This window comes from Maylandia zebra, linkage group LG12 (assembly GCF_041146795.1).
Source record: "Maylandia zebra isolate NMK-2024a linkage group LG12, Mzebra_GT3a, whole genome shotgun sequence".
In the NCBI taxonomy this organism is placed as follows: Eukaryota; Metazoa; Chordata; class Actinopteri; order Cichliformes; family Cichlidae; genus Maylandia; species Maylandia zebra.
In genome coordinates this window covers 29,496,612-29,518,880 of record NC_135178.1, presented here as the reverse complement: position 1 = coordinate 29,518,880, position 22,269 = coordinate 29,496,612, and the positions used below count along the sequence as shown (strand labels likewise).

The 22,269-nt window shown below is 37.0% G+C and overlaps 1 protein-coding gene across 2 annotated transcripts; it reads right to left on the bottom strand.

The window, feature by feature from the left end:
* Positions 1-3,709: 3,709 nt before the first annotated feature.
* mccc2 (methylcrotonyl-CoA carboxylase subunit 2) lies at positions 3,710-21,787 on the bottom strand. 2 transcript variants are annotated; one of them, XM_004546935.2, is made up of 17 exons: positions 21,572-21,787; positions 19,604-19,670; positions 18,475-18,559; positions 18,088-18,189; positions 17,703-17,830; positions 16,789-16,901; positions 15,304-15,417; positions 15,060-15,124; positions 13,722-13,821; positions 13,533-13,628; positions 11,468-11,540; positions 11,275-11,351; positions 8,189-8,255; positions 7,736-7,892; positions 6,706-6,820; positions 5,275-5,360; positions 3,710-4,121 (listed from the first exon to the last, which is right to left on the bottom strand). In XM_004546935.2, exons 1-17 carry the CDS (start codon positions 21,701-21,703, stop codon positions 4,004-4,006), a joined length of 1,695 nt encoding a protein of 564 aa, XP_004546992.1. In that variant the 5' UTR covers positions 21,704-21,787; the 3' UTR covers positions 3,710-4,003. The 2 variants fall into 2 exon arrangements, with proteins under 2 accessions (XP_004546992.1, XP_076747144.1); XM_076891029.1 differs by lacking the exon at positions 21,572-21,787 and adding an exon at positions 21,340-21,455.
* Between the last annotated feature and the right edge of the window lie 482 nt (positions 21,788-22,269).

The following is a 22,269-nucleotide window of genomic DNA, read 5'->3' as shown; positions in this document are numbered from 1 at the left end:
TAAGCAGCAAACTATAGAGTACAGAGTAGCTGAATTTTGTCTAAATTCATTTATGACTAGTACACAAAACAAATATTTGCTTTTTTACATCAGGTAGCTGGCATAGTTTGACATTTCACTGATCTAAAACAGAGAAATCCACTTTCTTCTTATCCTTGACCAAATAAAAGTCAAAGGTTTGACTATGTTACAGAACAAGGTGGGCGAGAAACAAACAAATTCAACACTGGAACCTGAAGTAATAGTGATTGTGGAGGAGCAGAGAGCTAAATAGTTACATATTCTTTAGTTGAAGATTGTATTCAAACTACAATCTAAGTAAAAACTGAGTGCAGAGGTGTAAGATATGCTATGCAAATGTGGTTTCTTATAATTACTTTCATGTGGCGATGGAACAATGCAGCAAATAATAAATAAATAAAAAAATTTAAATCTTTGGTTTGTTGCTATGATTCAGTGCAGTGTCTGCTGCAGCCATAGTTTACTCTGAAGCCTTCGTCAAAGTTCGAAAGATTGCCAGACTCCCTAGATACCACGACCCACGCATGGCAACCCACTGTGTATGGCCGGCCTCTCTATGAGGTACCACAATATTCAACTAAGGTACTGTTCTGTTTCACTGCGACTGACTGAAACTGCCTCTTTTAAAGCCGGCCTTTAATTCTTTAGCTCTTTCAATGCATTTTGTTTGTGAAGGCGCTCTATACACAGACTCGATTTAGCACACGGGCACAGACAAGATGCACAGCACTCACACAAAAGAGACACAGGAAAGTATATGCTTATGGTTATCTAAATCAGTGCTGCCAGTGGCCAGGTCATGAAAAATCTGCCTCTGTCTTGGAAATTATCCCAACTACCTCTTATTCCTTTGAATCCTAGGAGAAGCTCACATCCTCAGAGGCAAAACGTTTCATAAGTTTAATTGCTACTGTAATTAAAAGTAGTTCAAGTCAGTAGGAAAGATCACTAAGGCTGTAAATAAACAGCTTCAACAAAAGCGAGTGCACACCTGTACCACTTATGTATCACTTACATGTGAAGTGAGTCAAAACTGGATCACCTTGCAGTAACTGCATTAACAGACCTCACAGGATGAATTCAATCCAACAAAAGTCACTACACCTTTCATTGTGGAAATTTAAAGCTAATACTTATTTATTTTTTAATAACACTCTCAATCCTTTTTATTGTGAAAGACACAAACATTATAGAAGCTCCTGGAGAGAAATAGTTGAGTCTGTCTTTTCCAGAGAGAATTGTTATTCTACATTTCTCTACTTTCTACTACAGAGGTATTCTGATCCAGGCCAGGCACATGCTTGAGCATTTCATAGTTTTTATTTTTTAAGAACACTTGTGTGAAACTCTTTTGCTGTGCGCTTTGAATTGTTGTCATGTTACACTATTCTTCTTCTGGCAGGCTTCTGGAGACAGGGAATTATCTAGTTCACGAGAATTCATGGTGCAATCTACAAATGTCACCTCTCCAACACCTTTTGCACTCACCAATAACATCAAACTTTGCTTCACTGTCAGGACAATGATTTCAGTCATTGTTCCAGGCCAACATCAGGCCAAACATGCCGGAATCGATCTGAGCCAAACAAAGCTCTCTAGGTCTCATGTGACTAAAGAATTTGCTGCCAATATTCAAGCTACTCTTTATGCTGTATAGCAAAGTTTTATATTGCAGTCTTGTGTCCTTTGTACTAAGCTTTTCAATGGAGACAGATTTCCATTGAAAACCCCTGTGCCAAGGCTGAAGCACTTGACCATCTGTGCTTCAGTGCTAGATTGTAAGTGGTGCATTATCTGTGGAATCATTCTAGGATGACAGCTACTGCACCTCTGATTAGAGTTATTATGCCCCACTCTTATCTTCCTGATTACTGTCACAACTGTGTTTCAACTGATTTTTAGTTGGTCACTGAATCAGATTTTTAAAATTCCATCAGGTGGTTCTTCCCATGAGGAACCATGGTGCAGACATGGAGATAGACAAAGGATATGTCCAAGAGTCGACTTACACATGAGTACTCACCTTCATTTCAGTATTTTCTTTTTAACGTTTGTGTCGGCGATTGCAAGGATAGTCACTTTTGTTGCATTGCATTTCTCCTTTGCCGGATCTACTTTCAGTAGAGTTCTTCTACAGTGTATGCTTTTGATTGTTTGAATCAATTTCTTTGAATTGTTTGTATCTGTGCTTCAGCTGGATTAGTGCTTTGTTGTCCTGTAGACTCATCTGCTGGCATCCTGTTATTTAACTATTCTTGGTCTGCTCCCATCTTACTTACTGACCTACATCAGTCAAAAATGCGTAGGAAGTTACTGTCTTCCCTCCCAAGACTTAGTTCTTTTATCCATCCCCAAAGCCTCTACTGAATTTGAGAGAGAGAAAAAAGTGTTTTCAAATATGCTGCTCCATCTGCTTGAAATCTGCTGCAAAACCAACTAAATCTTAGGAAGCTGAGCTCACTAAATATGACTAATCTGAAATGACTTGAAGGCTGTCACACCTGTCTAACTAGACATTGACCTACAGTGAAACACATTTTTCAGGTATTTCTATAGTGATATTTTTAATCTCAATACTTCATTTCTTTAATGTATTATGCGTGTGTTGTTCTGTGACTGTTGATTTCTATCTTGTGGAGGACGCTCTTCCAAAAAGGATTCTAGATCTCACGTGCATATCTCCTGGTTAAAAAAAAAAATGGAACAAAAGTAAATTTGACATTTAAGTGATATTTCACTCTCTGATGTATACTCTATGTTAAAACATTCTTAAAATAGGACTTTTCTGAATCATTATGGCTTTTTTACTTCAGTAAAAACTTTGAAGAAGGGTCCATTGTGCTCGGTAAGTCCTCCTACAGTGACATTTGGTGGAACACGAAGGAAGAAATAACCAGCAAACCAGTTTTAAAAAGTGTGTGTGTGGGTGGCATACACATGCATACACACACACCTTCCACACATATCATGGCCTGAGTATTTTTGCTCTCCCCAAAGTGAGGCTCTCACAGCCTCAGTATACCAGGCACACAGTCATACACAGAGGAGCATGAAGGGCTTCCAGTTAAGCATTTTAACCACCTGGCTTCATACAAACATTCAAATCTACTCCTGCACCAAATCCCTGGGTTCTGAAAATCCTTCGGAGGAAAACCTAACTTGTTGCAAGGGGGAATTCAGATGGTCTATACCAATATGTGAACATATCAACTGTGTGCAACATGTTCAATTAAAAAGATAAATTGACAAAATGAAAAACCGGGAGGGCGGGAAAGAGAGGCTGGCCAGCTGGTAAAGTGAAGAACTCGTTCTGAGGCTTAGCTTCGGCACACAGCACACTCTGTCTGCAGCATGAGATATAAGACCACATCCTATTTGTGCCTTTGACACAATAGTAGCACAGCACCTTTCCACAGCAGACATCACAAAGTGCTTTACAATAAAAGAATAAACAAGCAGAAGCCCCAGAAAGCCAGACAAGAATAAACTCTCCAGTGTCTCTAAATAATAAATAATTACACTAAACTTGGAAATCTTCAAAATACTTTTTCTCCTTTTATATACGCAGGTCCTTCTGTGCGTGCTTGTATGCTTCCTCTACACTACCTCAGATATTTATAGCTAAACAGTGCCCCCTTATGAAGATTTCTTTCGTTCTGGCCATGCACGATTGATGAAAAGGCAGCAATTTGAACTTTTCACATTTTTTTTAATTGTTTGCATTTACAGTACTTGAGCCAACAAATGAAACACATTTAAGAAAACGTGCATTTACACTGGAATGAAAACAGTTAAGGCACAACTTAACAGGGGAAGTGTCTCACAACAGTTCCATCATCCAGTCACAGCTCAAGGTATCCAAAGTCAAGCGATCCCAACTCTGTGAGAGTTTTTACTCAATCTGGTAAACTACGAGAAATACTATATAAACAGTAAATCTATACTAAGTCTCGTGTCTCTATATGTACAAACTAAATGAGCATTACATCCGGAAAACTCCAAAACGTGTCTTCGTTGTTGGTGCATTGAGTGCTGCACTGAGGCTCAGACCCAAAACCATACGAGTTTCAGCAGGATCAATAATCCCGTCATCCCACAGCCTGTAAAAATAATAAAGTGCTCCACATTATTAGATGGCACATTACTCCTCACTCATGCGATACTTCTTGCGGTGCTTGTGCAGGACTATAATCAATTACTTTAATAGAGTGTCAAGGTTTTGTCTTCCTCTCTTTGGATGACTCCCCTTATAGTCTAGGTTTAAAGATTTGCATTTTCCTTTCTGCAAGGTATCAGATTTGTATTTTTTTCAGAGTCGGACCTATATTTCATTAAAGAGCAAACAATATGGCTGTTGTTAATATAATATAGTATATGTATATCATAAGCGTATCATCAGATAAATGATTATAATAGACAAGCAAGACCTGATATTTAAGAAACTAATACCAGCTCCTGCTTAAGTCGTAAATAAATGAAGAGATAAATCAGTTTTCAAAATTCTTACTCTTTTGCAGTTAGCTAATTTTTTTTATTCATTAACTGATGCTTCCACAGCAAGCAATTCTGATACAACAGGTTTCAAGCATTAATGACACACATAAATTTGACAAGTGCTTTCAGGGTAGCTTGTGATTAATTAGTGTGTAATGGGGCCTTGATTGCCCCTTGGCCTTTCTCTTTCTTTATATTTTATACAATTAACTGCAAAAATAAGCACCGACATGCTCTGAAATGTGTGTTTAACCTTCATAACTATATTGGTTTTTAATGTCAGTGAGGCAGTTTCCAGTTAGATAAATATGTACAGTATACTATCCATCTCATTTTAAGACGCACATGTAATCACCACATGAGGATTTGTACTCTACGCTTACAAACACACAATGAAAACAGCTCAGGGACTAAATGAAAAGAACACGGCTTTTATTATTTAAACAACAGGACATCTGATGCTAAAGAAAAACATCACAGCATCACTGGTCCTGCATGAATAGTCTTGTGGTTTCTTAGTTCTTGGAAAATAAGGCTAATGTGAGATTACTGAAAAGAGTCTAAAAAATAAATTATAAACACATGCTGGTGGCCTGCTGATAGTTCATTTGTGGCCAGTGCTGCCATTCGAGAAACAACATTTTATCTTAGCAACAGTAGTTAAACCAATTTTGGAAATTCAAAGACTCAGTTATGTGTAGTCCTTCATTTTATCACACACATCCCTAAAATACAACATATTGGATGAGCAGATCTCACCTAGCACTGGAGTAATACGGACTGCCTTCCTCTTCAAACCGCCGCACGATTGGCTCCTTCATGGCAGCCTCTTGCTCTGCTGTGAACTGTGAATATATTGAGAAAATAGAATTAGGCGGTAAGGACCTGCGCCAGAGGCGTTTTAAAGGTTGTCTGAATTATTGAAGGTGTAGTGAAATGTAAAGCTGAAAGCACACAGCCATTTCATTTGCCATGAAGGTCAATTTCCCCAGCTTGAAAACACCAAGCCAATCTTTGTGAACACAATAAAAACAGATCAAACACTCGATAAATAACGCAAAGCTAATCTTTACTGATTTAAATGGGCCAAACTGTTGTAAATATCAGAAACAATTTTTTTTAAAAAGGGGGAAAAATTAAATTAAACAGCAACAAAAATATAAGAAATGGTATGAAGAAAAACTGAATTCATTAAACTGTAATTCAAGGTCTCTATATTGGACTGCTTTAATTTTAACCAGGAAGACATGTTTTCACACATAAGCTCATCGCCCTAAGTTATCCTTTCTCACATGAAGCACATAATCGAAGATAAAATGCTTCAGATGCATTCTCTCTACTGGAAACACTTCATTTGAGGGGTACCTAGTGTAGAGCCTGCAGGAGGCACGACACATGACACCATACTTGCTGGGAATTCACTGCACAATTACCCCTGCTGCACTCACATGGCTGCAATCGGACATCGGACACTGCAATTGCACTAGGAAGATGACAAGGAAAAGACCATCCTGTGCTCTAAACGACTGAACCAGATATTTGAGTTCTCACGTAAAGTTCGACTTATGTTGGTTAATCACAAAGGAAGTTCTTATTTTGGTGGAAGTGATGAGTGGTGCAGGCTCAGAATACTATCAATTGTGTTTTCGTGGGGCAAACAACTGTAGTACTGACTGTACACCTAATACATGTTTAACATGTAAGCTGTATTATACTGTATAATTTAATAAGCTCTCGGTAGTTCAACCTGTGTTCCACTGTGAAGACATGTAGAATAAAAGCAGAAAAAAATAAGAATATTTGATACCTGTTCAAAAATTGACCCAATGATTAGTTTTTACAACCTTTTTGAGTTGAAACATTTTAAACATCATCAAAACGGCTGTCAGCAGGGCACTGATGTGAGGTGTCATTCTGAAGCTATTAATGCACTGGTTAATAGCCCCATAACAGCATACCTGACACAGTTTAATGACAGCCATTTGATGGCTACACTATTCAGGATAAGTCATCACAGTCACACTTAACACTGAAATTATTTCACTGTGCCATGTCAAACCATTATTGAAAGAAAAGTGTCTTTCATAATGTTTATGCTGTTGGCAGGAAACCCACTAAAGTCAATTCAAGCCTTTCCAGCGGAGCACAGATTTTAGTCTGCCGTGTCAAGCGATTAACATGAATCATTACCTCCTTTCCCTCACGTGCCCTCTGATCCTTAGTGATGGTAGCCAAGACAGTGGCAGCTTGCTCACCACCCATTACAGAGATTCGGGAATTTGGCCACATGTATAGGAAACGTGGGCTGTGAGACAAGAAACAGTGTCAATTTGAGTATGTTTCGAGAGCCAGAATAGTCACCTAGATCACAACCAATAGGATAACAAAAGAAACCCTGAACATCAAAAATATGATTTGAGAGACTAGGAGGGCTTAACCTGGGGAAAAGTACTTCTTTGATATTTCATAGAAAGACTAAGGGAGGGTGAGTATCAGCTCCAACTTTCCAAAACACTAAATCATTTATGCTTATTTCAATTTACATGAGGACGCTTATTACAGCTCAAATAACCTGATAGGAATTAAACATGAGTGTGCCCACAATAATATTATCATTCCACTGACTTCATACATGCTTAAAGCTATTTGAATGGTAATTTTAATACTGTTAAAACCATTTTTTTCTATCCAGAGGGAGCTGTGCAAAATCTGATAAACTTCCTCAAGTGATTTTAAGACTTCTATCCATCAGTCTATCTACCTATACAAATACACTGCACTCTGTTGTAGAGTGCTCTTCACTAAGGATGCTACACATCAATAATTCAGCTTCTTATCACTCCTAGTCTTTGAAAAATAGCTGACAAAAATTAAAAAGACAAAATAATGATACATCCTCAAGTAATAAATGTCACTTTATTTTGATTAAAATTGATTTTTTTTATTTTAAAATACTTCTTAGCTTTGAAAGGGTTCCACTTAGAAAGTCTCTTTTACTGTTACAAAAGGTCACTACCACCTACACGCAAGAAGTCCAAGGCTATCTGATGCACAAAATGAAAGGCAATTGCATTTTGTACATTTTGTACACTTGAATTTCGCAGAGAAGCAGCTAATGTGTTTCGCAATAGTTCACAATGAATTAATTTACTTTAGCTGTTACCAGGGCTGCGTTTTTATTCCAACAAACCTCTAATCCCTACAGAGAATTTCTTCATACCTGTAGGCTCTGCCACACATGCCATAGTTTCCCGCACCATAGGAGCCGCCAATGATAACAGTAATCTTGGGTACACTGGCACAGGCAACCGCAGTAACCATCTTGGCTCCATCCTTGGCAATTCCTCCTGCTTCATACTCCCTACCCACCATGAAGCCTGAGATGAAGATGAAGACAAGAGATAGCCTAAGCCTGTGTTGTTATTTCAAGGAGGAAAGTCTGGCTGTGTTAATCTTAAACACGAAATAAGTCAAACTGGGAGATTAATGAAACAGATTTGTACATCATATAATAAGATTTGGTTATGATGTAAATTATAAAATTATCTGTATGATCACAGATCACATTGCAATTAAAGTAAATAATATTCAGAATTGTTTGCCGAGTAACAAACAACATCTAAACCCCACAACAGAACAAAATTACCGATGTAAATAAAGAATTCCCACCGACCTGTTATGTTTTGGAGGAAAACAAGTGGAATGTTTCGTTGGCAGCATAATTCAATGAAATGCGTCCCCTGAAAAGAATTTCAGATATTCATTACATGTAGTACATTCTCAGACCTAAAGAACAACTGCCCAGAGTTCAAACATGTATTACCTTAAAATAGTACAAGATGGTAATGATTTACTTTTTGGGCCTCTCAAGAAATAACCAAGAGACCATAAACTTTAAATGAACTGCCAAAGGAAAGAGATGTGTAAATTTTTAAGAAAATATATTCAAAGCACACAAGTTTATCCAGTGAAGTGAAATCTGGGTAATAACCCACTGAAAAGTTTGGATTACATCTGGAGTTTGTATTTTCACAAGAAGATGTAAACTGTCACAATGTTGCCTGAGGTGATGCTTTTGAATCTTGCATTACACCTGTTAATACAATAAATAAATAAATAAAACAAGCAACAGAGTTCATGGCCTCCCCTCAATCCATCCAGAAATAACAGAAACCAGTTACTTTGGGAGCGAGCTCACCTGCCGCTACACTGACTTTGTATTTCCTGTATTCTAGTTTAAATACGAAGGCGGTGAATGGCCTTCAGTTATGTCAGAAAAAATCACTGCATAACACAGAGCTGCCAGGAAATATTGAACAGACAAACACATACAAAAGACTGAACTATGTGGAGACAACTCATTTCCATATATTTGTATTGCTGAATTACTCAGGTGTTTTCTTTATTTTGGCAGTTTCCTCCACTGGCTCTCTTTCAGTGAAGCATTTTTTTGTGTGTTGCAAAGTGCAAACAACAGTTGGGAACAATGTGAAATATGACTGCTTCTCTGTGAAATTATTCAATTTCAATTCAACTTTATTTATATAGCGCTAAATCAAAACAACATTTGCCTCCAGGTGCTTTATATTTTAATGTAAAGACCCTACGATAATAAAGAGAACAAACCAACAGTCAGAAACCCTTCTTTGAGCAAGCAACAGTGAGAAGGAAAAACTCCCTTTTACAGGAAGAAACCTCCAGCAGAACCAGGCTCAGGGAGGGGCAGTCATTTACTGCCACCAGCTGGGGGTAAGGGAAGGGAGACAGGACAAAAGACGAGTAGCTGATGATTAAATGCAACACACTCTTTATTAGTATAAACACAAAGAGTGAAAACAGATGAGTGAAGAAGAAGAAACACTCAGTGCATTATGGGAAGCCCCCAGCAGCCTAGGCCAATGGCAGTATAACTAAGAGTGTGTTCACCTGATCCAGCCCTAACTATAAGAACAAAAGCCTAATCTTAAAAAAAGAGGGGGTCTCTGTCTCCCAAATCCCAAACTGGGACCTGGTTCCGTAGAAGAGGGGCCTGAAACCTCCTGTTCTACATTTAAATACTCTCGGAAACACAAGTAAGCCTGCAGTCTGAGAGCAAAGTGTTCTATTGAGATAATATGGTAGCATGAGGTAGTATGAGATAAGGTTATCTATAACATTGCTCCTGACCCTAACCCTGCCCTCCAAGGTGCTCAGGAACTTTTACTCCTGCACCATAGAGAGCATCCTGACGGGAAACATCTTAACCTAGTTTGGGAACAGCACCATGCAGGACAGACGAGCTCTACAGAGGGTTGTGCGGTCAGCTGAGCGCACCATCCGCTCCGAGCTCCCTGACCTGCACTCAATCTACAGCAGGCGGTGCTGGACCAAGGCCAGGAAGATCGTGGAGGACCTCAGCCTCAATCACACCACCACACAGTACTGACCCACACATACAGTTCTTACACACACTGGACATTCTGGACATTGTTTCACTTCATTACTTAAATCACGCTGCTGTTATTGTGTATATGCTGCTGTTATTGTGTATATATTTATTTATATTTCTTCATACATTCTTATATAGTTCTATATTGTGTATTTTGTTGTACAGTTATTTTATTTTCAACTTTAATTTATATATTTTATCTTATTCTCCCAGTTAAATTTACCCTTCATTCTAATTTGTGTTGTACAGTTATTTCATTTTTAACCTTAATTTATATTTTATTCCTTCCTAGTTAAATTTACCCTTTTTAATTTTTCATATTTATTTCCTATCTTATTCATAGCCTTTTCCTTTTTTGTTTTCTTTAGGTCACGAGCAGTTGTCCAAGCATTTCACTACATATCGTACTGTGTATGACTGTGTACGTGACAAATAAAATTTGAATTTGAATTTGAATGTGTGAACAACAGAAATCTAATCGTATCTCTGATACCTCTCCCTTTTATCAAAACAGAAAAAACTGGAAAAAGCTTTTAACAGTTTAAAAGTTAGCATAATGGAAGCCTGGGCATGTCTTTAGCGATGACAGCGTGTCTCAGAAATGCAGGTACTGTATTGATTTTTCTTGAATATGCTCCCCGAGCATGTCTGTTCCACATCTTTGTCTGAGGCACTGTATCAGACCCTTTTGAAAGTAATTATAGTGACGAGATAGCCAATGCTTATAATGTCATGTTGAGACCTCGCAAAAAATAAAAAATAAAAATGAATGAAAGAAATCTTCGTTCAGGTCAAGCTTGTAATCCAATTCAAAACGTGCTTAGAAAAACTTATTAGTCTATAATCACAAATTCGGCCCCTCATCTTCCCTAAGCCTGTATAAAGTTCAGCTCTGTGCACAGCAAATTGGCTTGAGAATTAAGTGAATAACACTGAATGAAAATTATTACTGTTCTCCGTGCATGGTTTCTAAATGCTATCATAGTTATCAGACTACTCGTGAAAGGATGTAAAGGTGCATTTTAAGGCTTCTTGCATAGGAGAAACACTACAACTCTAATGTGAATGAGAAGTGCAAATAACCTACAAACAGAAAAATGTTGGTGTTCATAAGCAGCAAATATCTGTGGAGCACGCTATCTGTACTATTTCCACACAGTGTTTAAAGTCCTTGACATTTTGAGAGGCACAAAAACAGTACAAAGCTCAGTCTCCTGGAAATTCAGCTTTTAACTTTGTATAGGTTTTATTTATTTATTTATTGTATTGTTTTTGCAGATAAAAGACAGTTTTTACAGTTTGATTTATCTGTAGCTATAAAGTGCCTTTACCTTTTTTGCAGACTCTGAGAACAAGACTCCATTGTTCCCAATGATTCCAACGGGATAACCAAATATCCTTGAAAATCCTTAAAAGGTACAAATTCACAAGAATGAACTCAAACAATGGTCAGGTTTTAAATTTAGAGAAGAAAAAAAAAATCAACCATGTCTTGGAAATTGAAATCAATACTAGTTCACATACCTGTAACAAGCGTGTCTCCATAGAATGCCTTGAATTCATCAAATTTACTGCCATCTACAATTCTGGCAATGACCTGCAATCCAATCAGTAAACAAAAGTTATAAAAAATGTGATGCAATGTCAAATAACACAGATAGTGACAACTTTTCAACAATTTCTACTTATTTAAGTGATTTTCACTCTGCTAAAAGCAATGCTACACTTGAAAAACTCCTGTAAAGAGGCTGCACTCAGTTGATCTTACAACCTTAAATGGACTGCCAATACTATTCTACACTACAAACACTTTGGCATCTGTAGAGTAAGCAGTAATTCTAGCTCGCGGGTCTACATCAAGAATCAAAGGGCACAAGCTTTAAACCAATAGAGAATATCTGGCAAGCACTGCCACACAGCAGAAAAGCAAAGTGACTGATGCCAGCCACCTTATTATTGATTCAGCTGCTGATAGGAGAACATGACAACTCAACATTGTTAAAGTGCATTCTGAACCTCTGACAGCCAGATTTATAAATAAACCAATCAAAATTGGTTTATTTACAAATCTTAAAGCAGTCATAGCACTTCCACATTGTGTAAATCAGTCTTTTGGCTGTATTAAACAATGAGATGAATGAATGATTTTATTATATTTGACTCACATTAAAGAAATAATATCATAGCAAAGAAAAGTCGTATTATTTATCTCACCATTTTAAACTAATTACTAAGAGGTTCAACACAGTATCCTACAAAATATCCAAATAAGATTCTGAAATGTTCAGAAATGGTAAAGAAATCTTCCAAGCAGTCCTGTGAAAAGCTTAGTACACTCTTATTGCTTCAAAGGAATTCCATAGGAACAGGATAAGTAGCAGCCAGGTGTTGCTAACCAGAAGTATTTGATTTACTGATCATCAGCAAGTGTGACCTATAAAAGCAGAAGCTTTGAGAGTTTGTTGTGAATTGGAGCTGTATAAATAAAACTGAACAGAAATTTTCTAGTCTGGAATATTCAGGTGTGTGTTAATACAATGCCACAATCTTCCCAGGAAATCGAACCAAAGTTCAGGCCCAGCAATGCTCTAGCTTCTAGCAGCTGCACCCATGGTAAAGATTTCCAAATCTGCATCGCATCTTTCTTGAGTTATTGTATTTACAATTGTGGGTGCCCACACTGCCCACCTGCCCACTCACCCAGGAGGGTGACAACAATACTCCATCAGCCTTTTATTTCTGTGGCGTAAAAAAAAACAAGAGCTTCATCTCAGATTTTACAGGGTCCAGTTAGCATGTTAAATGTTAACATTCATGACAATATAATTAGAAATACAAGGGACTTGTTTGTTAGTGCAGCCTGGAGAAAGCCTATGCTCTCTGAAAAGAACATGGCAGCACAGCTTAGGTTCAAAAAGTTGCTTCTGAACAAACTACAAGACTTCTGGAACAATGTCCTTTGGACAAAATCAAAGTGGAGATGTTTGGTCATAATGCACAACACCATGTAAGGTGAAAACCAAACCCAGCAGATCTGCACAAACACCTCACGCCAACTATCAAGCATGGTGGAAGAGAGATGATTTGTGCTTGTTTTGCAGCACTTTACAGTCAAGCATGAACTCCTCTGTACACCAGCATATTCTAAAGCCAAATGAGGCCATCTGTCTGACAGCTAAAGCACGGGCACAACTGAGTTGCGTAACGGGATGACGATCTCAAGGACAGCAGAAAATTTACAACAGACTGGCTGAAAAAGAAAAGAATCAAGGTGCTGCAACAGCCCAATAAGAGCCCAGACCTCAAACTGATTGAAATGCTGTGCAGGTATGTTAGGAGAGCTCTGCAGAAATCAATGAACTGAAGAAATGTTAGAATAGTGGGACAACAATCCACCACAATGATGTGAAACACTGATAAAGTCACACTGAACATTATTACTCCAAGTTATTTCTAGTTCTACAAGCTAGTGAATAATAGGGTGTAGTCCATCACAGATCTACACACACTCCTGTGAAAGCGTATTAATATAGAAGGGAATTTTTTTAAGTGCGACTTGAAACCATCGTTCTGGAAACTGGGCAATTACCTCTCTGACATCAAAGTTACGTTTCAAGTTATCTCCGACTATGCCGTAGAGTTCATCTGCAGGATAGAGAGGACTCTCAGGAGGTTCTATAGTAACCTAAAAAAAAAAGCAAACAAAAAGACTCAGTGTCAATGAAGCTACAGAGAGAACAGTTTGATTTAAATTGTTGACTGTAAACAACAGACTGACCTCGATATTTTTTCTGTAGTTAAGGCTTCTCACTGTCTTTCTCGCTAAATGAAGAGCGTGGTTATCGTCTAAAGCATAGTGGTCTGTCACTCCAGATTTTCTGCAAAGTAAGAAAAAACAAAGGCAGTCATTGGAAATATTACCTTATAAATCATTACTGTGGGGGAAAAAAACCTACAGTACTTTCTATGTAGTACATAGTGTAGGTAGAAAGTTTCCTGAACATTTCATGCTTTTGATGAAAGGGTTAATAATCGGATTGAGTTCATTTTTATATGAAACAAAGACAAAGCCCAAAATGTATTTTGTTAATTGGTTCAAAATAAGAAAGAAAGAAACTGAGAAACACTTTAATTACCCAAGTCAAATCAAATCCTTTGCTATGACACTCAGAGCAATGATCTTTGAGATGTCTATATAACTTGACTGGATTCCAATTGTGCCTAACTTAATTAAATAGAAATAATCAGGAAAGGCACACACAGCAGACTGTAGATGAAAAAAACAAGTCATGATGTCGAGAGAACTATTGGTAGGTGTGCTAGATTGGATTGTCTCAAAGCACAGATCTGGGGAAAGACACAATAATATCCAAGAGAACAATAACCTCCATCATTCTTAATCCTGGAACAGTCATCCTAAATTTGGCTGCTCAACTGAATTGAGTCATCTGGGAAGAAGGACCTCGGTTAAACAAGCAACTAGAATCACACAAGACTAACCTGAAGCATACTGCCAAGAAAACAATGGTGTTGCTTGGGGAAAAACTCTGTCAGGGTCCAGACCTGAACCTAACAAAGCATCTAGAGATGTCTAAAAAAAAAAAAACCTGGTGAAGCTTCTACCAAACAACTATCAAGAGTAATGGGACACGTGTCTAAAATGATGGTGTTCCAAGCTTGTAGGAACTTTCCCAACATGACAATAAGGGAAAATAACAATAAGTAGTTGGATATTTAAGTAAATGGGATATTTGGATATTTTAGTCTTTTTCTTTTGTGTAACAACACTTTATTATTGTGAAGTACTGCCTCCTCATTGACACAGAAACAAGGAAAGTGAATTTGCTTTAAGGATCTGTATAACATTATGATTTCAGTAAGAGAACAATCTACTTTTCTATCAACCCAGCTTGTAATTAGCATCACTTGAATACCCAAACTGGACGTATAACACAAGGTCACAGAGGACATTAAATCGTCATTTTCAGGGATTCGAACATCAAGTCCTGATGTATATATTTTGCGAAAACTATTTAGCTATCTCTTTGGTATTTAAAAGTCAAGATGAGAGCTAATATTGAATCCCACATATCCCATAAAAATGATCTGTTCATACTTGCAGTGTAGATCAGCACCACCAAGATCTTCTGCAGAAACTTCTTCCCCAGTGGCAGCTTTGACCTATTAAAGAATTATATTACCAGGAAATATGCATTTCATCTCTTGTATTCAGTACAAGTTCAAATATATAGCTTGCTATATGAACAAACATTTAGCTCTATAAAATGAAACACAATATTTGTCTGTTTGTCAGTTACTTAATGTTAAATAATAACAGAAATAATAAAAAATTAACAAACCAGTGGAGGTCCTCCAAGAAAAATGGTTCCTTGCTTCCGTACGATGATGCTCTCGTCTGCCATTGCTGGCACATACGCTCCTCCAGCAGTGCAGGAGCCCATCACGACAGCAATCTTGAAGAGAGAAGAAAAATAGTTAGGTCTCATATCAGACATGTACAATATTAAAACATATCCTTCAGGCATTTTCAAAGATATCTTCATTACTCTGCTTTGAATAATTTGCATATGATTAGGGGTTTTTTTTCTCTTTAAAACTTCAATTAACCTTATGTGCAGTTATAATGCCACCTATGACTACTCCATTACCAAAAAAAAAATCTGGTTATAGTTTCACTTGAAAAGTTTAAATACTAGAAACAAAATAGCCATTACATCACTGAACAACAACTTTTAAGCTATGAGTACTGCAGACTTTATGATGCCTATTGGACAGGGAATGGTATTCAATTTAGATGTGGGAACTACAACTCTTATTTCAGGTGGGCTCATAGAAACATTCCATTTTCAAGAAAACCACTCTTCCAGAAATAAATTCTGAACATATATTATTCTGCCAAGAGAAGGAAAAATTCCAAAAGAACATTACACTGGCCAAAACATTTTATAGCTCTGAAAAACTTTCGTCTTCCTGCAGATGAATTTGAAAACAGCTTTCTAACTAACACACAGTGAAGGTCGGTTTGGTGAGCAATATATCCTGCTTTTTATCATCCTTGAATCAATAGAGATGTGACTGCAAGACAGGTGCAAAACCGTGCACAGTGCAAAACCGCTGCAGTTCTCTTCATCATCATATATAAGATGGATTTGAGTAGCCTGCAGGTGCAAAACATGAAGAGCCTTCAAGCGTGGAATTCATTTGAATATACCACCTCTGCTCTTTGATATTTTTCTTGTTTCAACAAGGATGTAAACACACGTATGGTTGAAAAAAGAGAGAGCTACCAGAACTGCAAAAAATACAGACACTGAGCAGTATAATGTGATATAACCCTGGTGATAAAGGCTCTTCTGTGTTCTTAAATAAATATTAAATTCAATTTAATACAGTTTATCATGTGATTGCTGTCAATTTCTGTTCATGGAAGCTTTTCCCACAATGTTCCAACAGGCCATGAATGCCCCTGCTGCCATAATTAATTTCTTTTGTGTATCTGTCGCTCAGTATTTTTATTGCCTTTGCCTTGCAGCAAAATGGCCTTTGCCCCAAGACAGCATGGTGAAAAAAATTAAATAATTTAAAAAATACATAATAGAGGACTGTGACTTTCATGTATATTCATTTATATTGCCTTCTACACGTATAGAATGAAAGAATAACAAAAGTCATTATTTAAAAGGTAAACAAATATAACGTGGAAGCCCAATAATGGGCTTTAGTAAAGATGTAATCGGGGGAGGCAAGCAAATTATAAAGCCACTCCGTTAGGGTTTTATCATTCTGCTTTTGTGCCCATTAAATGAGTTAATACAATGCATCACCTGTGCTATTCCCTCTGAAGACAACCTGGCCTGGTTGTAGAAAATGCGCCCGAAATGATCTCTGTCTGGAAAGACTTCCGCCTGCCTGGGCAGGTTAGCACCGCCAGAATCCACTGAAGGAGATAAAAACATTACAAACTCACTTATTATAAACATCTCGACTATAATTAGATTACAGAGACAGACTTCCCTGCTATCCTCAGGCAGGGCATTCTGGGATGTCTCTGGTGTAAATATTGACCAAAAAAAAACCAAAAAAAAACAACCCAAATATTAGGATTTTTCCCATAAGTCCCTTAAGAAGCTGTTATAGGGTTTTAAGCCCAATACTGATACTAATATTTGGTGATTTAAAAATCTGATATACTGGCCAATGTTTTTTTTTCCGATGTGTGAAACAAACAGATTTCCCCAGCAGTTATTTATGAGTGTTTACTAAGATATAATGAAAATGTAGTTTGGTTTACTGTTACAAGTCATTGATTACTCATTTACATTCTGCCAACAACACGGGTAAGCTGGTTTGTTGTGTTTGTGGTGAACCAAATAAGTGTTGTCAACAGGGAAATTGCAGAGTGTCCTCTGGTGGACAAACTATGCAACACCATCACTTATAACACAGTTAAAGTGTTTCATCCATCTCGCTCTTACTTTTGAAATGTTTATTTTTTTAGCCATTATAACATATTGCATATATCAGTCAGGCTCTACTTGCACAGGTGAACTGACAAACCCTAACCCAACAGTCCTACTGTATTTTAAAGTTAAATTCTAACAGGGATAGTAGAAAATTATTATTACTATTATTATTTTTTATTACTAATAATTATTATTAATAATATTATTATTCTTTGATTCTGTAGATAATCGTTTATTAGTGTTTTACAAACCCTTACAAATATGGAGATACTCACCCAAGTAAATGCATGGCAGATGGTTCTGCTGGGCTATTTCTTGTGCACGAAGGTGTTTCTTCACTGTAATTGGGTAGTATGTTCCCCCTTTGACAGTAGCATCATTTGCAACAATAATACACTCCACTCTATGAACATTTAGAAAAGAATGAATAAATAAATATTAGATTATGCACCTGTGGTACTCAATTGAGATTCTAGTGGAAAACCTACACTGTAATTACTTTGGATCTGATCCTGTGGTTAAAAATATAAATTTTCATCTGTGACAAATTATTAAACTGAACCATTTTTACATATGATCATCAGAACGAAACACTTTCACTATTTTTTAAAGGCATTACATTCAAATCTGGTGAATATCATAAACATTTATAGCACTTGCCCTGAAACCCGCCCAATTCCAGTAATTATACCGCCTGCTGGGACTTCCTCTTTTCCATACAACTCATATCCTGCAAATTGGGAAAATTCCAAAAATGGAGACCTGCAATAACATGAAATAAAAGCGGGGAAAAGAAGACAAATTCATATCCATGCATCCATGTTTTTCTGCACAAGTTCTTTTAAAATAGTACATTTTAGTTTAGAGAAATATTATCCTCTTTTGCTTCTTCTCATTGTACAGAGAACTGTACTGTAGACACCATCAGACATTTAAAACTAGTGATACCACAGTTTGTGTAAGGACAAATTCTAGGACAAAAGCTAGGGGGGATGAAACAGCCATGACTTTTAAATCTGTGACAAAGATAGAAGTAAGCAGTAATACCCTGGATCCAGCAGTCTGTCTATGCGCTCTCTAGGCAACAGTTTCCCACGGGAAGTATGAAGTCTTCTTGCTTTTTCTCCTCCTCCTGAATTAATTAAAAAGTAATAAATGAATAATAACAAAATTACAAACTTAACAATTTGAGAATATTTTGCAAGTACTACTACTACTCTTGCAAGTAGCATTGATGACAGTGCTGATGGTGTAAGACAAATAAAAACATAAAATTACCAAGAATTGTTAATCCCTGGTGGGACAGGCTTTTATTCATTTCTTTGTGACTTTTGTAGTTACTGATGTTTTTCTGTGTGCCAGTAGGGTTGAAAAATAAGCGAACGTGTACCTCGGTCGGGGTCACAACTTTCTGTGTTTTACTGAAAATCATTTCTATTGTCACTTTCAGCACATTTATTCCTTTTGTTGGGTCAATTAGTTGCAATGTTTTGTCATTTTATTTTAGTCATGTCATCATTTATCAAAAGAATAAAAATTTGAAACCTTATTACACCTATACTTTTTACAGAACTTGCTCTAAATAGCAATACTGTACTTTTTTAACTACATTTCACCAAAAAGAGAAAAAGAATTAAAAACAAATAAACAGAAGAGAAAAACAAATGTTTTATAAACAATAACAATCTTACACAAGTCTTATATTTCTTACTTTTATTATATATTTATACAGTAGACTACACAATCATAATAACTTATACATTTTTTAATATGTCTTGTCTACTGCTTTTAAACATAACTTTTCTCCTGAGTTCCAGCTACGCCTCTCTAATAATAGCAACCTCTCATTACAGAGTTTGGAAGTAGATTATTTTATGTTTTTTACATTATGTTAAGATCAAGTAAACAGCTAACTATGTGTTAAACGGCATGCAGTTTAACACATACTCCCATATAAAAAGTGCTTTTTATGCATTTACGTGTTAGAGCAGGTCCCTTAAGGCTTAATCATCTACAAGTGGAACCTGATTACTTTACTAGAACACATAGGTGTAAGCAATGATGTTTGGGAAACAATTTCATCACCCAGGCACTAATTTGAACTGCTGAAATGAAAACACAAAGTGATGAATTTATCTCTGGGATAGTGCGTAACCTGCTGTGTGCGAACACATACCCAATTTAATATTTTCTGTCCGGCTTTTCAGCTCATCAAGAAGAACTTTCATTCGGTCATAATTCTCCTAAAAAACAAAAAGAGAGAAATTCATTTGTTAGAGTTTCCTCTTAATCCAATTTCTGTAAGAGATTTGCACTAAAATAAGAAAATGTAAATGATGATGATGATGTAAATGCTCTCCAGTCATTTGTTGAGTTTATTTAATATAAAAAAAATTGTACTCATAAATATACACTGATTAGTGTTTAGTTATGTGTTCCAACAAATTGATAATTTTATTAAAAAACACAGAAGAGGTCAGCAGTTTGTGGAAGCTCCCATGTTGCTCTGCAAACTGAATACAATGGACAAGACGGGCATCACCGTTCTGCCAAATAACCTTTTATATGTGTGGCCAGAGACGGACCGCATACGTGGTACGCCAAAGGCAGAGGAGACGAGAACACACAGGCAGTACAATGGAGGCAAATTTTAATTCATGCCTGCACCTTCAGATTCAAGATGTGATATGATTTAAGGATCATACCTATGGTTTTTAAACTGAGAGTAGATCTTGTTCACCAAAGAAGCAAAAATGTGAAGGAGCAAGCGGCATGTGGTTAGAAACTCATCCTCATCCTGCTCACCTCAAGCCTTATTTCCTGAACTGAAGTCAGGGCTCTAACACATGGAAACATGCTTAGATATTGTCACAGTGACTTATTGTCATCAGATTGGACAAGCGAACCTCCGATCTCTGGACAGCTGTCTACAAACCAGCTAAACAACAGCAACAGCTGGTTATAAGCGAATATTGTGTCTGTTAATATTATGCTTGATTGTACTAAAAATCACACTTTGCCTCTAACAAACAGTTTGATTGGATTCTCACCTAGTGAGAGTTTATTTGCTAAGAGTCTGAGTCCAGAGATGTTAGAGGCACTTGATAAAACAGCAGAAAACAGCAGCAAAGACAGCAGTGCTTCATCGATTTGTATTGGACTCCTTTCACAAGGTTTTGCAGCCTCCTCCAGTAAATAAACGTGGACATATACTACATGCACCTACTACACCTACACGCACTACAGATTAATGGCAGGCAGAGTTGTTTGTCCTACAGTGGTCAACATAGCTAGTACTATGCACTTGAATTGGTTAATGTAAGAAAAAAAATTCAGTTGACTGCAATCGGCAATCGACTGATACCTCGTGACATGGTGAGATTTTTACACAGTTTACCTTCAAGGGCAGTTGATCATCTTGTATTTTGAAACTTGTAATTCACATATAAATTGTGAATGACAAAAACACGCTGTCATAAAAAACAGATTAACTGTTGAATTAAAACACCACTCAACCCCAACAGTAACCTGCTATTAACACCAGTCTGATTCATACAAGACATCTGTACCTGTAACTGGCTTCCACTAACTAACCCTTAATGGCGTAAGTGGGAAAGCACTACAGTCCTTGTGTGCATATGATTTTTTTATGTTGTATTTAAACAGCTGATGATTGTGCCACTGAGGATGAATTGACTGTTTTGTGCCATTGATATAATCACAAAATTATAGCTTCAAACTAGCAACTTTAAGCAATAAAACATCAAGCCTCACTAATCAGTTATTCTAAGAAATGTATTGTTGTTGCAATGACATGCAAAGCTGTTATTTGTGTCTTTCACTTTCAGAGGTTGCACCTTCACAGTTAGACTGGTAGACTTTTTTTGCACGCTGTTTAGCTCCACAACTCACTTAATTCTTCAGCGCTGATATTGTCGATAAATTCTTAGCTTTTAAGGAGTCTGACCTCTAGAGTGAACTTCAACATAGGGGACAGACTAAACAAACACTTTCCTTCGTGTCTGGGAACGTTATTAGTTCCTGTTGCCCGTCAGGTGTAAAACACCTCACCTGGATGCGTCTGAACTCTCCGAACTGTTACCTTACTGTTTGACTAGCAGGCGTTAGCAACAGGCTAACCTACCTGATATTCAGAAGTCTGTTTATCAGGCTGTGAGCCGAGTCGAGCGACTTTATCTGCGTGGTACGCTCTTGTGCAAACCAACGGCAGACTCCTGCAACGAAGCAGCCACGGTTTGAATGACTGCAGGATCATTTTAAATGTTCTCGACTAATTAAACGGGATCAAATTTAGCAACTGCTAGCCTGCTAGGTAACCTAGCGGTAATCTTCTTTTGTGGTTTTTGGCAGGGGAAGTAGAGCTCCATATCGCCACCTTCTGATTAAAGAAACGGTTTACATGTGCAGATTTGTGAAAATGCACCACATTTTTTTATGAATATTGCTTGTTTTTTGTTACTTCTAAATCCTACAATTATGTCATATGGTTGAAATATTTAAATCAAGCTCCCTATAGCAGCCTTTTCTACAGCTTCACACAAATAGTGTAAAGAGTGGTTTTAAATGCAGCATTTTCTATCACTTTAGTTTTTAAACTTACTTATATATAGCTCTGATGTGCAATTCTTTTGTCAAGCTGTACTGTTTACATCCTCCAAAATCACATATTTATATATAATATAGATAGTCTTATGCATATCTACATATATTTATACATACACACACATTAGTATATCTGAGAGTAACGAAATTTCTATTCTCTGTATGTCCTGTACATGTGGCAGAATTGACAAATAAAGTTGACTTTGACTTTGACTTTGA

Coding starts and splice junctions, on each gene's coding strand:
- mccc2 (XM_004546935.2), bottom strand. CDS start 21,703: ATGATCCTGCAGTCATTCAAACCGTGGCTGCTTCGTTGCAGGAGTCTG. Junction 11,352..11,467: donor TGGAGACACGCTTGTTACAG/GTATGTGAACTA, acceptor GTACCTTTTAAG/GATTTTCAAGGATATTTGGT. Junction 8,256..11,274: donor TCTCAGAGTCTGCAAAAAAG/GTAAAGGCACTT, acceptor AATTCTTTTCAG/GGGACGCATTTCATTGAATT.